At 43.2% G+C, this 17404-nt stretch overlaps 1 protein-coding gene across 13 annotated transcripts in view; it reads left to right on the forward strand.

Annotated features, from left to right (window-relative positions):
* Nucleotides 1-17404, forward strand: part of RALGAPA1 (Ral GTPase activating protein catalytic alpha subunit 1) — a 246975-nt gene that overhangs the window by 139175 nt on the left and 90396 nt on the right. For all 13 annotated transcript variants that reach the window (XR_003999976.1, XM_030559262.1, XM_030559256.1 and 10 more), the window contains 2 exons: nt 1856-1914; nt 13740-13848. Coding sequence is in view for 12 of the 13 variants with exons in the window: in XM_030559262.1 (XP_030415122.1) it covers nt 1856-1914; nt 13740-13848 (168 nt within the window). In the remaining variant the exon portion in view is untranslated. The remainder of the gene's footprint in view (nt 1-1855; nt 1915-13739; nt 13849-17404) is intronic.

Consider the following 17404-nt stretch of genomic DNA (forward strand, 5'->3'; position numbering starts at 1 on the left):
TGTGAAACTCAAGGAATTTGGGTCTTGGGGTCCCTGGGGAAGGTTTTGGGGGAGACCAGAGTTTATCAGGCACTCTACTCTAAGTCCTGATTGGTGGCAGCACTACAGGATCTAAGCTGGTAATTAAGCTTAGGGAAATTCATGCTAGTACCCATATTTTGGGCGCGAAGGTTCAGAATTGGGAATTATATTATGACATGGTGGCAGAGGTGGGATAAGAATCCAAAAGCTAGAAAGATTATTATTTTTCTTTTTTCTCTGCTAGCTGCTAATAAGCAGAGAAAAGGGGGGGTTTTAAACACAAGTCTGCAGGGTTTTTTTTTCTTTCTCTCTTCCTTCTGAGTACACTGAAGGCAGAGAAATTAAGGTTTAACAAGGGTCTTTTGTTAAACAAAGCAGGCTTAAGTGAGCAGCAACAAACTCTAGCAGAACATATTTGCAAATGAAAAGTTTTTTATTCCTTTTTACCTTACCGTGAGTAGCTAGAGGAAAAAGTAGAAAGACTCTGTTGCTTAGCATTTGGGGCAACAGAATTATTCAGGGAAGATGGGCTCCACCTATCAGACCTGGAATCTGACATGTTTTAGGTCGATATTAAAGAGGGCATTAGTAGATGGCTGGAAAGCAGGGAGGCAGTCGAACTAATTGCTGGTGCTCCTTGTCACGGACATCCACTGCAGGCTCTCCATAGGAAAGGGATATGGTGATCAGATAAAATGGATTGATAAAGGATTTAAAGGAGGGATTTTTTAAAAGAGCAGAAATGGGGGAGAGGGGGTTTCAGGGCTTTTATGACTGAAACAGCAGGGAGCCAATCTCCTCCTCCTTTATAGCCCCCCCTTCATCCTCATTGGAGGGGTGGGCTGAGGTCCTAGCAGCAGGTTGTCCTGGGACTAGGATGGGTGAAGGGGGAGGGTTGACAGCAGCCCCCATATGTGTAAACAATTACGGAATTATCTGCACTGTACACTTTTTTTAATTTACTGAGTACTCTCTGACATTTAGGAATAAAGTTGCAGCCTAACTGAACCACAGCCAGTGTCTCCTGTCCCCCTTCCTCAGATAGGATAATATCTGGAACACAAGATGCATGTATTGCTTTCTTAGTTTATATCTAATATTCTGTGTTTTCAGTGTGATACCTGGAACAATTCATAGTTTGTATTTTAAAAGAAACCTTTTAACTTAGTGGTAATGTTCTGTAGTATGTATAAAATCCTGGTTCAGTAATTCGCATTCTCTGGGGCAGCAGGTTTTAAAAGTATTCCAAAGAGACTATTTGCTACCCAGATTTGTGTAAAGTGAGTACTGTGCATCAGTTAACAGCAACTCCTCCAGTTAGTAACAAGGCTTGATGGATCCTGAAAGAATACACTCTTGCAGCCTGATGACCATACTGTGAAGGTTCAAAAGAAGTGAGAGTTCATAACCAGGAAATTATAAGTATGTATTATGTTAGATATTAGTATAATTTATGAAAATATAATTTAAAAAATGTAGTTCAGTAGAACTTAGCTGGATGTGGCCAATTACTTGTTGTTTGTTTCCCTCACGCCTATGGTCCATTTCTGTGTGTTTTGAGAAAGTGAGTTCTTCAGGCAGGGTTCATATCTTCCTTTAAAGGGCCTGGTGCATTGGAGGCACTACTAGGAACAAAATAATTTAAAATTTAAGGTGTGTGTATGTGTTTTGTGTTAGATGAGTAAAAAGTCTGATTACTTAAAAAGCCGTTCACTTGAGACCCAGCAAAAGAATAAGCCTGTGTATTCTATAGCAGAGCCCTTATATTTTTCTAAAGATTTTTGTGGAGACATTTCTGGCAACTGAGTTTGAACATTTTCATCTTTTGTTTTAGGAACTCACAATCAAAACTGTATTAAGTTCTGCAAGAGAGGAGCCATCTGGTCCTGCACGGTAGGTCATACTTGAACAAGTGATGAAAGGCTGCCACATTATTGGAGCTCTTTTATAATTGCACTGTATTCAAGTAGGTATGTTGTAAGCTAAGTTCTCCTTTTAGTGCTTGTCCATATATTCCACTAATGGTGCATGTGTACCCTGCACACTTTTGCCAGCAGTACCTGTTGGGGACTGCATCTGCACGCTGAGAGTCCTCATGTCTCTGTCAAAGGACATAAAGGGCAGGATGACCCCAACTGCTCCTCAGTTATTTTTCACACCCTGTGGCTTTGGATCAGAACTTTGCAATATCCAAGCCCTCACTGAACTTTGCAGTGTTTTGAGCTCTTGCTCCCTGGACAGCCTCATAATTGTTTGTAAATAACTCTAGGTAGTGGTTGTTAGGTAGTTGTTAGTTTAGTGCAGGGGTGGGCAAACTATGGCCCACGGACTGTTTCCAGCCCATCAGATGTTTGTTTCTGGCCCTTGAGCTCCTGCTGGGGAGCGGGGTCAAGGACTTTCCCCACTCTGCCAAGCGCTCCCAAGCCACCGACTCACAGTTCCCTTGATGAGTACCAACTTCTGGCATGCATAGCCACACTACTTAGGCGTGATTTAACCACACTGGTTCCAGGATCATCACCCGCCCCTATGTGGCAGTTCCCCACACACGCACGCAACAGCGCACTCAATCTCTTCCTAGTCTCCAACGGCCCTGCCCTTGACAGCTTTGAAACTGACCAGGGGCCACACCCATCACAGCTAGGGTGCCATGGTGGTGCCTGGTACAGCTGCCTTGGTGTCACTGCTGGCTGGGCCCCTAGGAGTCCCCAGTACTGCTCCCCCCACCTCCCCACACAACACTCCATGAGTCCCTTTCCCCGCACCTTGGCAACAGTGCTTATAGAGCCCCCGCTCCCCCACCGGGCATTCATGGCTCACCATACAATTTCCATACCCAGATGCAGCTATCAAGCCAAAAAGTTTGCCCACCCGTGGTTTAGTGACTATTGTAGTGCAGTGTTGCTTTTTAATTCATTCCTTTAATTTATCCTGCCACTGTTATAGCAGAGCAGAAGTGTCTGGGGTTTGAGAACTGTCCTTCATGTGAATATTGCCCCTCAATAATAAGATGTCAAATGTGTTTGGGAGAAGGGCATATTGTTAATAGTCACTCAATTTGTTCGTCCTTCTCAAAAAGAACACACAAAGCTAGGGAGCCACATCTGACAATGTTCTTTATGGAAAGATCGATGCATCGCTCCTCAGATCCAGCAGCAACAAAGGCTGAAAACCTAGGGCAACTATCATGTAAAAACACTCCCATCATCTCATCAGCCTGCTCCTTTGATGTGCAAGTAACTAAGGGCATGCCTACTATGGTGCAACTGTACCAATGTAGCTGTGCTGCTCCAGCGCATCAAGTGAAGAAGCTCTGTGCTGACTAGAGAGCTTTTCCATCAGCGTAATAAAACCACCTCCATGAATGTCAGAAGCTATGTCAGCAGGAGATGCTCTCCCACCAATATAGTGCTGTGCACACGAGCATTTATGTCAGCGTAACTTAAGTCATTCAGGGGGAGGGGGGAAACATTTGCACCCCTGAGCAGCTAAAGTTATGCCCGCATAGTCTATAGTGTAGACATAGCCTAAAGCAGGGTTTCTCAAACAGGGGTCGCAGCTTGTGTAGGGAAAGCCCCTGGCGCGTTGAGCCGGTTTGTTTACCTGCCCCGTCTGCAGGTCCAGCTGATCGCGGCTCCGGGCCAGTGGCTTTCTCTACACAAGCGGTGACCTCTGTTTGAGAAACCCTGGCCTAAAGGCTCTTAGAATCATAGAATATCAGAGTTGGAAGGGACCTCAGGAGGTCATCTAGTCCAACCCCCTGCTCAAAGCAGGACCAATTCCCAACTAAATCATCCCAGCCAGGGCTTTGTCAAGCCATGCCTTAAAAACCTCTAAGGAAGAAGATTCCACCACCTCCCTAGATAACCCATTCCAGTGCTTCACCACCCTCCCAGTGAAAAAGTTTTTCCTGCTATCCAACCTAAACCTCCCTCACTGCAACTTGAGACTATTACTCCTTCTGTCATCTGCTATCACTGAGAACAGTCTAGATCCATCCTTTTTGGAACCTCCTTTCAGGTAGTTGAAAGCAGCTATCAAATCCCCCCTCATTCTTCTCTTCTGCAGACTAAATAATCCCAGTTCCTTCAGCTTCTCCTCATAAGTCATGTGCTCCAGGCCCCTGATCATTCTTGTTCCCTCCGCTGGACTCTTTCTAATTTTTCCACATCTTTCTTGTAGTGTGGGGCCCAAAATTGGACAAAGTACTCCAGATGAGGCCTCACCAATTTCGAACAGAGGGGAGTGATCACGTCCCTCAATCTGCTGGCAATACTCCTACTTATACAGCCCAAAATACCATTAGCCTTCTTGGCAACAAGGGTACACTGTTGACTCATATCCAGTTTCTCGTCCATTGTAAGTCCTAGGTCCTTTTCTATAGAACTGCTGCCTCACCACTCGGTCCCTAGTCTGTAGCAGTGCATGGGATTCTTCTGTCCTAAATGCAGGACTCTGCACTTGTCCTAGTTGAACCTCATCAGATTTCTTTTGGCCCAATCCTTTAATTTGTCTAGGTCCCTCTGTATCCTATCCCTACCCTCCAGCATATCTACCACTCCTTCGAGTTTAGTGTCATCTGCAAACTTGCTGAGGGTGCAATCCACGCCATCCTCCAGATCATTAATGAAGATATTGAGCAAAACCGGCCCCAGGCCCAACCTTGGGGCACTCCGCTTGATATCGGCTGCCAACTAGACCTGGAGCCATTGATCAGTACCCATTGAGCCCGACGATCAAGCCAGCTTTCTCTCCACCTTATAGTCCATTCATCCAGCCCATACTACTTTAGCTTGCTGGCAAGAATACTGTGGGAGACTGTATCAAAAGCTTTGCTAAAGTCAAGGAATAACATGTCCACTGCTTTCCCCTCATCCACAGAGCTAGTTATCTCATCACAGAAGGCAGTTAGGTTAGTCAGACATGACTTGCCCTTAGTGAATTCATGCTGACTGTTCCTGATCACTTTCCTCTCCTCTTAGTGCTTCAAAATTGATTCCTTGAGGACCTGCTCCATGATTTTACCAGGGACTGAGGTGAGGCTGACTGGCCTGTAGTTCCCCAGATCCTCCTCCTTCCCTTTGTTAAAGATGGGCACTACATTAGCCTTTTTCCAGTCATCCAGAACCTCCCCTGATCGCCATGAGTTTTCAGAGATAATGGCCAATGGCTCTACAATCACATCCGCCAACTTGTTTACCACCCTCGGATGGAGTGCATCTGGATCCATGGACTTGTGTTCATCCAGCTTTTCTAAATAGTCCTGAACCACTTCTTTCTCCGCAGAGGGCTTGTCACCTCCTCCCCATGCTGTGCAGCCCAGTGCAGTAATCTGGGAGCTGACCTTGTTCATGAAGACAGAGGCAAAAAAAAAGCATTAAGTACATTAGTTTTTTCCACATCCTCTGTCGCTAGGTTGCCTCCCTCATTCAGTAAGGGGCACACGCTTTCCTTGACCACTTTCTTGTTGCTAACATACCTGAAGAAACCCTTCTTGTTACTCTTAACATCTCTTGCTTGCTGCAACTCCAAGTATGATTTGGCCTTCCTGACTTCACTCCTGCATGCCTGTGGCTATCTACCCCTGCTAGGAAAGCTATTATCAGCCTAGGAGGAAGAAAGGAACATTCTAACCCTAAAAAGTGTAAAACTCCACATCTGCCCTTGGAGAAGGGTAATGCAAAGCCCAGAAAGGGTCCTTCTGCTACCCATGCAGACTCTGGTCACCAATCCTTAGCACCCGTCTCTTCAGTTCATAAGAAATTACCCACACAAAAGCGCATAGTACTGACTATCCTTGTACCAGTGCAGTTTGTTCACTTACCTTTGGTACCAGAGTTCTTGGTACTGAGGACTTATATGGCATGTAGAGAATAATCTGTCTCTTTGATAGTGGTCTCTCTGTTAGCATTCACTAAGGTACCCCCTAGTGGTACTGGATGCTTCTTAGACCTCGGTACCGAGCACACGTGTAGTACCAGCCAAAAGTTGCATAGAGAGTCTGCTTAGCATCTCTGCCACAACATCTCCACCACTAAAGGAGGAGTGCTTCTTCTATTCACTTCTGATAATGGTGGAGAGCCCTCTCCCTCTCATTCTCTGGGATTTAAATAGATACATCTCTCATAGGGAGTCTAGGTCTCATTATCATTATCCTAGTTCTGAAGTTCACCTGAACCCTATTTCTTGGTATCTTCCACCATGGTCCCCTGCTCCCTATCCTTTACAGCACCGTTGGCCCTACTGGGCTCAATAAAGCTTTCAGTGTGCAAATTGGTCAGCATCTGCTACATGTTCCAGGCCTATATCTCCACTTCCACTGTCGCAAAGAGTAGCACTTTTAACTATTCAAGAACCAGATGCTTCTGCTGAGCATCTAAACTAAGGCTCTGAAGAAGTTAAACCGATGATCTCATTATTCTAGCTCACGTAACCTTGTCATCTCCTCATATGGCTGTAGTTTGTTAATGCCCTCTTCGTAGTCAGAGGACAACGCATCTTTTTGGGCATTGCTCAGCAGAATGGCAGATGTGCTAGAGATCGTAGTAGAAGTTGTCAAAGGGAAGTCATACAAGCTCTGACATCTTGGATACAACCATGCCAGGTGGTCTAGCAATGGCTGCTAATGAAGGCTTCCTGCACCTTGTGAAGTTACTCTGACAGAAACTGGCCTCTCTAGCTTCAACTTGCAAGCATTTACAGCAACAATATCAAGTACCATCTGCAGGTTTCATACAGTTTTATATACGTCCTGCTCCAAGATCCTCATGGTGTCAGCAGTCCATGAAAAGATTAATCATCAAGTCCTTCCAAATCTACCACTTGAGATAAGGAGCTTAAGAAGTAGACTTAAGTGCAAAAAAATGCTTCTTTTTTAAGCCTACAGATGCTAGCCAATTTTCTAGCATTACTTGTAAAATTTGACCATATGAATTACGATATTGCCAATAAAATCCCACAGGATTGCAGGGGGAAAATAATTAAGTCTTTGATTTCAGAGTGGTAACTTGTAACACATACATCTCTTTAGGCAGATGTTGATGCATCTGATACCATGGCCAGGACTAAGAAAACTCAAATGTCATGACAAGATCACACTGGCTCCAAGCTTCCTGCGTTCCTTAGAAAATACAAGTTATAACAGAAGACCAGTGGTTTGAAGGATATGACTTACTCAGAAGACTAATGAGGTTTTGCATTCTTTAGGAGTGTATTCATCTGCTTTGAAGAGGAAAGCAGGTAGGCCTCCGTCTTACCTTACACACTCATATTGCCCTCAATACAGACTTTCTCAGCCCCCAAGAAAGCATCAGAAGTTCCAGAGGAAAAAACCATCAGCATCCTCTATATCATCATAACATTCACCTACATCCTTGAGGAAGAGAATTTGCCAAGAGCTTTGTATGACTTCTAGTTGGTGTCTCTGTTGTTTCCCCCCTTTTGGAAACCATCTTTTTTTTATTTTCGTCATATTTGGAGAACCGTAACAACAGAGCATGGGGCTGTGGAGGTAGTAGAACCAGGATACTCCATTCAGTACCACACCCTTTCCACTTGAATCTTCCCCCTCCTTCCCCAGGGGTCCCCCTCTACCCCCCATTAGAGCATGCTCCATCAAGAAATCGAGTCACTTATATCTTTTGGTTCAATAAAAGAGATTCCAACAGAATTCAGAAGGAAAGGGGTTTACTCTCAGTATTTTCTGATACCAAGGGAAAAAGGAGTCTCCTTACTAATTCTGGATTTGAGACAGCCGAATACCTTCATCTACAGATTCAAGTTAAAGATGGTAACCCTCACCTCCATAATTCCCTCCCTAGATCCACAGGAGTTGTACTCAGCTCTTGACCTTCAAGATGCCTACATGTGTACAGATGTCCATCATGTCTACAAAAAATATCTAAGATTTCAAGTGACCGGTTCCCATTATCAGTACCAGGAATTGCAGTTTAGACTGTCAGGGACACCAAAGGCATTCACCAAATGCCTGGCTCTAGTAACAACCTACTTGAGTAATCGATGAGTCATAAGTTACCCATAAATCAATAACTGACTCACCTGAAGGAAGTCTCCTCATTGACTCCATGCAGCAGACTCTCCAGCTCTTTGCTTCCCTTGGGGATTCAGTGCACTCCTACTCTTGCAGCTTCCACATATCTCCTCCACTACAATCCAACCCCCTTCCTGCCTTTGAACTTCTATCTATCATACTGTACTCTTCTCTGTCCCATGATGTACCTGTCAATCACCATCCACTTCTCTCCTTTTTGACTGTACTATCTCTTCATTGTCTTTCAATTTCCCACATTAGCCTTGCAACTGCAACTTTTCATGTTAACTTCCCATTCAATCATTTCTTCTTCCATCTCCTCGCCTTCATCTCTGGGTCATGTCTTGAACATGTGAAAATGGCCGCTACTCGGATTTTATCTTCACTCAGCAATATTCCCTCCTTGGCCTATCTATTGCTGAATTCTTTCTCTCTGACCACCATCTTCTCCTCTCCACTGCCTTTGATCCTCTCCTTCATCAACACTGACTCTGTAATCAACTCCTTAGACTTCTCCCACCAGGAAGTCCACCCTTCCAAACTCCTGTCCTGTCTTTTACCTCACATATGTTTGCTCTGCTCATGCTCTAAGGAAAATCAGTGTAGATTTCTTCCACTAAGATTCACCATCTCCTCTTTATTGCAAATATAACGTATTAAGTATCAGAGGGTAGCCGTGTTAGTCTGGATCTGTAAAAGCAGCAAAGAATCCTGTGGTATCCATGAGCAAGACCCAAAACCCAAAATTAAACCCATGAGTTTTTTTGCTCTGTTTGTGTACAATGGGGTACTGGTCCATGACTGAGACTCCTAGGTGCTATGATAATACAAATAATAATAAATAGATTGTCTTAAAAATCAAGAGATTTTAAAAAATACTGCTCTGTTTTGTTTTTGTTCTGTTCCTTAATTTTTTTTAAACCTGTAGAGTGTAGCCCTAACCCACAATTTGTGTGTGCTACTTTTAGTTTGAATTTTTCATCTGAAAAGTATATGCACAATTGCAGGGGTTCTTCCTTTTCTTGGCAGGGAACTCCACTTTTACTCTATTCTAGCCTCTGGGATGAGGAATTGAGATTCTTGTAAATTTTAAAAATCATTTATATAGCATCATAAATTAAGGTTTTTATGTTTTTCTTGTTTAGGAAACTGTAGTTATATATTTAATACATCTTGGAAGGCAGTCTAAAAATCACAAATATCCTATATTATGTAGTTTTTATTGCAGGTATTTGAGCATTCTTGGAATCTTGATTTCTTCTTTGAATATGTCAGTGTAGGCCCTACTGTAGGTGTGCATGTGCCTCATGCACATGAGCTTGGACTTTTGAATAGCAGTGTCTGTCAGGGATTCTTATGTGCCCTGTGTGAAGGCATAAAGGGCGGAGTGGCCGCATCTCTCCTTCAGTTCCCTCTTACCAGCCGTGTCAGCAAGACAGAACTTGGACTGTCTGACCCAATTCTAATTCATGAAGAAATCTCTTTACCCCTTATTGAGATTTTTTAATTGGGCATTCTTCCACCCTCCTCCCTCCACTTTCCCCAAAAGGAAGTGAATAAGCAAGGTGAGACCCTCTTGTACATTCAGATATACTGAGGTGAAATACTTTTCACCAACCGTTGGTAATGGTTCTAAATCAACAGGGTTTAATGCTGTACTACTTGCAATGGTCTGATGCCCTTAATTGGTGGACACAGCAGATACCTCTTGTGCCATTACATATGCCTTTCCTTCTCATCGCACACTGGAAAATCTTGAGATACAAGACTCAAACTGCACTTCTTGGCGCAATCAATGAAGTTGCATTCGATCCAGGCATTGAAATGTCCTCCAAACCAGAGCTGAGAAAACTATCTTTGCAAGTGCCCACTTTTTTGATTCCAGAAGGGAGACGAAATCTAAAAGGGTTCCAAGATGATTAGCATTGGGGCTGGGTTTCCCGATGCTGACCACATTGTCACCAACACCCGGGAATAGAGATCTGACAAGTAAAATACCCACACTGAGTGCAAACACAACTCAGAGTGGTCAAACAACCATTCTGCAAGGACTTGAGGCCAAGAGATGAGTGCTCAACCATCTATGATGTTGAAGGCAAAGTCAGAGAAAAAGGCTTGAGCGATTGTCACACTGGTATAAATATTGAGAGCAAGATCCAAACCAGTACAGACACTGGCACCGACCAGCAAGTCCTTTGACTACTCAGGTATGCCTTCAAGGAGACACCACCATCCTCCTCTTTCCACTGGCACCAGCACCAGCAATATCAGTGCTAGAATCCCAGCCAGTGACACTGCCATCCCCAGAGATACACTTTTCCTCTCTGTCTCTGGGCCACTCTGAGTCCCCTGCTACAAGCAGGGAACCCTCTTCCGCGAGATAGGAGAGGTACCCTAAAGAGTGATTTTTGAGGGCAGTGCTGAAGTCTTAAGTGTTTACACTCCAGTACCATCCTGTATGTCCTTCTGGTACCAGCCCCCTTAAAGACACAATACCATCTTAATCTTTGACATACATCAAACATCCTCCCAAAGGCAGGTTTGACAAGACAGTTGAGAGCCACCCCACAACCATCCCAGAGTTGACCTTTGGAAGCCACCTTGTCCCTTTTCTATTGAGCGTAACTGGAGATTATGGCCAACACAGGAGTGCTGGACGACATCACCCATTCCCCATCCCTCTTCTGGAACTCTTGTCGTAGGAGTCTATTACAAAAAGTGGCCTCATTGCTTCATCTAGGAGCCATAGAAGAGGTTCTGCAGAAGTTCAGAGGGAGAAGCTTCTATTCCTAGAATTTCCTTACTCCACAGAAGAGAGGGTATGTTCATTCTATCATGGACCTGAGGAAACTGACATACACTGCCTGAGATTCAGGATGGTAACACTTGCCTCCATTGTCCGGTCATTGCAGGCTCAGGAGTAGTTAATGGCTCTTAACTTACAGAATACATACTTCCACACTGTCATCCACCTGGCCTACAGGAAGAATCTGCAATTTACGGCGTGGCCAAGCCATTATCAGTACAAGGTGCTGCCCTTTGAACTCCCTGCAGCACCGAGAGTCTTTACAAAAGTGCCTCATTGTACATGCACTCCTAAGTAAAAAATCATCCATGTATATCCGTATCTAAACAACTAGCTAATCAGAAGCAGATCACATCAGGAAGTTCTCTGACAAACCTCAACTATGTGCTACCTCTTTTGCCAGCTCGGCCTCCTGGCAAACTACAAGAAATCGTCTCATGATAGAATTCATATGGGCCAGGATAGATTCCATGATAGTGAGGGCATGCTTACCTTAGGACTGAATCCTCTCACTTGAGTTGTTAATAAATGTGATGGTATTGCACCTGGTTGTAACAGTACGGCCTTGCCTCACATTATTAGGCCATATATCTGCATGTACAAATTGGACACTGCTTGCCAGACTTCATTTCACGCCTCTACCACTGTGGCTCAGGTCAGTGTACTCCCCTGTGAAGCATCAGATAAACGGGAGCTTCAGTTCTATCTTGGGTCCTTGCAGTGCTGATCTGGTACCTGCATCCCAACAGTGTTTAAAAATGGGGTACTTCCTGTTACCCATCACCATCCAGACCATTCATCATAGAAGCATGTGGAACAGGTTGAGAAGCCCACCTGAATCATCAGCAAATACAAGAGATATGGTCCTCAGAGGATGTAAAATGCCATATACATGAAGGGGATGCCTGCTCTGAAGCAATAACTGCCACAGAGCAATAACTCTGGAACTGGTGCTACCTGCATGACATAACCACTAGCCGTGCATCTCTTGGGAGTCAACATGACTTGACAGACTTTCTAAGTAGACAATCTCTCACCATCCATGAGTGGGCACTGCTGAAATCTATCACCTACTTGATATTCCTCCAGCGATAGACCTGTTTGCCACCAAGGACAACATCAATTGCCCAGAATTCTGTTCCACAGGAGACATGAGCCTGAGATGCTTGCCAGACACCCATCTGCATTGAAATTGGGACATCCTTTATGCCTTCTTACTGATTCTCCTACTCTCCAGCTTGATTGCCACAGGCAGATGAGACTAGGCCAGGCTTCTTCTCAGAGCTTGTTACTGGCTGAGACATTTCTGGCAATGCACCTGTAGCAGATGTTCACACATCCACTGATCAGGCTCCCAGATTGCCCGGACCTGTTTTTTCAAGATCAGGGTCAAGAATTGCACCCAGAACTGAAATTGTTGCCAAGCTGTCATGGATGTTGGCTGGCTGAGCACCTGGAAAGAACTTCTCCTCACATGTTCAGGAAATCCTAGTACAAAGCAGAAAACTTTGTTCATGAGACACATTCTTTCAACTGGAAGAGACTCACGGCAGCCAAACATGGCCTAGATTCACGGCAGTCACCCTGGTATTGAGGATTCTGGAGTATTTGCTGTAAGTAACACTCTGGGCTTCCATTTAGTTCAGTCAAGGTTCATGAAGCAGCAGTACCTTCCTCTAATACAGTCATTCTCAGTCCTCTTTCATTCAACAGTATTCAGATTTCTTAAGGGTTTTCTACATGCATATTCATTATTTAGAGTATCTGCTCTAGCATGGGAAATCAACATCGTCTTTTTAAAGCTTACTGAAACCTCTTCAAGCCTCTCTTGGGACACTCCATCTATGGTCTTACACTCTAAATAGTCTTTCTAGTCGTTGTCACCTCAGACAGAAGAATGAGCAAGCTTCAGGCACTTGTGGTAGAGCCCCCGTGCACTCTGTTTCAACAAACAAGGTTGTACTGAGACCTCATGCAAAATTTATTACCAAAGTGGTTTCTAAGTTCCATCTAAACCAGTCAATCAACTTACTTGCGTTCTTCCAAAAGCCAGATTCCATACAAGTGGAGAAGAAACTCCACATCCTAGAAATATCCGGAGCTCTTCAATACTGCATCAGCAGGACCAAATATTTCAACTCTCCCAACTTCTGCTTGTGGCTATCGTTGCTTCAGCAGGTCAGGCCATTGTGTCACAAAGACTTACAAAATGGGTAAGTCATTGTGTCTCACTGTATTACCAGTTAGCTGCTGTACCTCTCCCACCAACCAGCACCCTCTCCCTTTCCACCAGCACCCAGGCAGTATCCTTGACTTGTTTCCAAAACATACAGATATCAGGAATTTTCAAGGCTATTACGTGGAGCAATACACTCACATTTGTCAAGCATTATACACTGGACTTAACTACTAGGTCAGATTCCAAATTTGGAAGAGCGGTACTCCAATTTCCGTGCAACTGATTCTGCTGATGCTCCTCATTCCAACCGTCCGGGGATGATCTCACTTGCCAGTTACCTACGGTGGGGTCCACACTGACCTATACTACTGTGGTTCTTTGAGATGTGGTAATATGTGGATCCCGCAAACTGCCCTCCATCCCTGCTTTAGTAGTTTTGGCTTTCGAGGGAGGGTTGTGGCCGCTCTGCAATTTATGCCCTTATACAGGAACATGAGAAGGTACAGGATGCATGTGCAGCCCCAACGGACACTGCTGTTCAAAAGATTGTGAGCTCATGCATGTGTGGTGGTGTGCACCTGTAGTGAGAGCCACACTGACTGCAACATCTCAAAAAACTACAGTTAAGACAGGATAAGTAACCATTCCTTATCTTTTTTTTTATATCTAATCTTGTTTTGCAGATGTGTTGCTCTTTGCAGCCTTGGCATTTGGATCTGTGAGGAACTGGTTCATGAGTCACATCATCCTCAGATAAAGGAAGCACTGAATGTGATTTGTGTCTCTTTGAAGGTAAGAGATTAGAGGATGCTGTAAATAATTTTTAATTTAAGTTATAACAGATTGCATCTTCAAAGTCCAATGTGAAAATTAACTAGTTAATCTCACCACAACTCTGAATTTGACAAGTATCATTTTACAGATGATGAAACTGAGATTCAAGTTAAATAACTTGCCCTACACAGATCAGTGATGTAGTGTCAAAGGCAGGGTTATATACAGAAGTCCCTGGGCTGTTCACTTCAGCGGATCAAAGCAAGTTCAATATAACATGGTTTCACCTATAACGTGGTAAGATTTTTTGGCTCCCAAGGACAGCCTTATATTGTTGTAGAGGTGTACATTTGTAAAGTTATTATTAAATTCATTTTGTTAATGCTGAGGAATGTTAGTTTGTTCAGAATGATTTTCACTTGCCCCTCATTATGATCTGGGTAATTTATAATAAAACTTTTTTACAATTTTAGGTTGTGTGGATGTTACTTTGTTATAAAAACCTCTAGATTTTCATGTCTTCTGGATAGCCTGGTGGGGTGAAGGATTATTGTCCATGTGATTTCTATTTTGGCATTTGTTCACTCATTTGTACCTTATTTAGACATAGATACTATACACACGCATTTTGAAAAGCAGTATATTCCAATATAGGTAGTAGCGGTTGTGGACCAATATCAACATAATAATACTTGATGGAGATGTGTAGTGGAGTCATCTTGTCCTTTCCTTTGGGAGTGGTAGGATCTTCATTATTTTGAAACAGCCTTGAGTTTCTGTAGTGATCATTAAGGCTATGATTTAGTCACTGGTATTTTTAGTATAGGTCACGGACAGGTCACAGGCAATAACCAAAAAATCACGGTCAATGACGTGTCAATGACTTTTACTAAAAATACCCCTAACTAAATGCTGGGGGGAGGGTGGGTGCTGCTCTGGGGCAGCCCTGGACCAGTTGCCTAGGGTCTGCTGCCTGGGGTCAGCTGCTGTAGCTGTGGAAGTCACGGAGGTCCCAAAAAGTCACAGTATCTGTGACTTCCGTGATCTCCGTGAAAGTCTCAGCAGCCTTGTGATGGTATTCTACAGCTTCCTTGACAATCTGGTCCGTTGCCAAGCTTGTTCTTTAGCCAATCTTCCTTCTTCCCCCCTCAAATATGTAATCTATACCTGGTTTCTACCCACTTCATAGCATCTTTATTAGCGAAAGATTTTGCCGACTGGTGTATTTCTCAACAGCATGCTCTGTTTTCTTAAACTTTCCTAATAAGTCTTATTTTCAAAACCTTTCTTAATTTTCCTTATTTTCACCTGGACTCTCTACAGATAGTCTTTTTTGGCTGTGTTAAACACAATGGTGATGCAGCTTTGGAGGCTAACCCGTGCCAAGTGGAGCTGAATAATTACATTGCTGTTTTTAGCGTGGTTCTTTTAGTAATAAACACCATATTGCCGTTGCCTGTTTTGCCACATCACATTTTAGGTGTGACACCTTCTCAGTGACCTGATTAGTCTTTCCAATAGTCTATAACTTGTGCATTTGATGATTTCAGCTAATTTCTTTGTGAATTTGATATTAGACAAATCTCACTTGATTTTAACTCATCTCTCCAATTTATCAAAGTTGTAAAATATTTTAATCCTATCATCCAAAATAATTTGTTTTCCTGTTTGTTCTCCCATTCTTTTTATTAACAATTATTTTAAACCAGTATCTGTAATAACTGCACATATTAAGTATGTACCATTTAGTGCTTGTATTGGAAAACATTGCTTCAAGTTGGCAAAAACTTTGGAGCATGCCATCTTTTCTCTCACCTTGAACACGGGGGTAAAATATCTGCAAATGTACTGTCTAATATGAAAAGTTCATAAATACAGTTTTGTGTCATGGAGAGACAAGCCAGATGTAGACTGGTACATCAATGATGTCTTGGCTTCCACATAGTCAAGGATTTGGACTCCCAGAGTGAGTTATTTTCTTGTTGGGAGAGGACTGAATGGCTACAGATACAGGAAGCTATATTTCTAGACTAGCATATTGACAAGTTGTCATAAACAGATAGCTAAGGGTTAATGTCTCTTTCACCTGGAAAGGAGTAACGTGAAACACCTGACCAGAGGACCAATCAGGAAACAAGACTTTTTCAAATCTTGGTGGAGGGAAGTTTTGGGTGTGAGTTCTTTGTTCTTTGTCTTGTGTCTGACCCTCTCGGCTATGAGAGTGATTTTTCTATCTCCAGCTTTCTAATCTTCTGTTTCCAAGTTGTAAGTACAAAGATAGGAAGACCATAGGTTTATAGACTCATAGACTCTAGGACTGGAAGGGACCTCGAGAGGTCATCGAGTCCAGTCCCCTGCCCTCATGGCAGAACCAAATACTGTCTAGACCATCCCTAATAGACATTTATCTAACCTACTCTTAAATATCTCCAGAGATGGAGATTCCACAACTTCCCTAGGCAATCTATTCCAGTGTTTAACTACCCTGACAGTTAGGAACTTTTTCCTAATGTCCAACCTAAATCTCTCTTGCTGCAGTTTAAGCCCATTGCTTCTTGTTCTATCATTGGAGGCTAAGGTGAACAAGTTTTCTCCCTCCTCCTGATGACACCCTTTTAGATACCTGAAAACTGCTATCATGTCCCCTCTCAGTCTTCTCTTTTCCAAACTAAATAAACCCAATTCCTTCAGCCCTCCTTCATAGGTCATGTTCTCAAGACCTTTAATCATTCTTGTTGCTCTTCTCTGGACCCTCTCCAATTTCTCCACATCTTTCTTGAAATGCGGTGCCCAGAACTGGACACAATACTCCAGTTGAGGCCTAACCAGTGCAGAGTAAAGCGGAAGAATGACTTCTCGTGTCTTGTTTACAACACACCTGTTAATGCATCCCAGAATCACGTTTGCTTTTTTTGCAACAGTATCACGCTGTTCACTCATATTAAGCTTGTGGTCCACTGTGACCCCTAGATCTCTTTCTGCCATACTCCTTCCTAGACAATTATATTGTCTAGGGGTCATAGTGGACCACAAGCTTAATATGAGTGAACAGTGTGATACTGTTGCAAAAAAAGCAAACGTGAGTCTGGGATGCATTAACAGGTGTGTTGTAAACAAGACACGAGAAGTCATTCTTCCGCTTTACTCTGCGCTGGTTAGGCCTCAACTGGAGTATTGTGTCCAGTTCTGGGCACCGCATTTCAAGAAAGATGTGGAGAAATTGGAGAGGGTCCAGAGAAGAGCAACAAGAATATATATTATAGTAATTATATTGTTTTCTTTTGTATTTACATGTGTGTAGTTGCTGGAATGTGTTAAATTGTATTCTTTTTGGATAAGGCTGTTTATTCATTTTTCTTTTAAGCAATTGACCCTGTATTTGTCACCTTAATACAGAGAGACCATTTTTATGTCCTTTTCTTTCTTTTTTATATAAAGCCTTCTTTTTAAGACTTGTTGGAGTTTTTTCTTTAGTGGGGACTCCAGGGAATTGAGTCTGCAGCTCACCAGGGAATTGGTGGGAGGAAGAAGTCGGGGGGGAAAATCTCTTTGTGTTAGATTTACTAACCTGACT

The sequence above is a fragment of the Gopherus evgoodei genome, chromosome 4, assembly GCF_007399415.2.
Source record: "Gopherus evgoodei ecotype Sinaloan lineage chromosome 4, rGopEvg1_v1.p, whole genome shotgun sequence".
NCBI lineage: Eukaryota > Metazoa > Chordata > Testudines > Testudinidae > Gopherus > Gopherus evgoodei.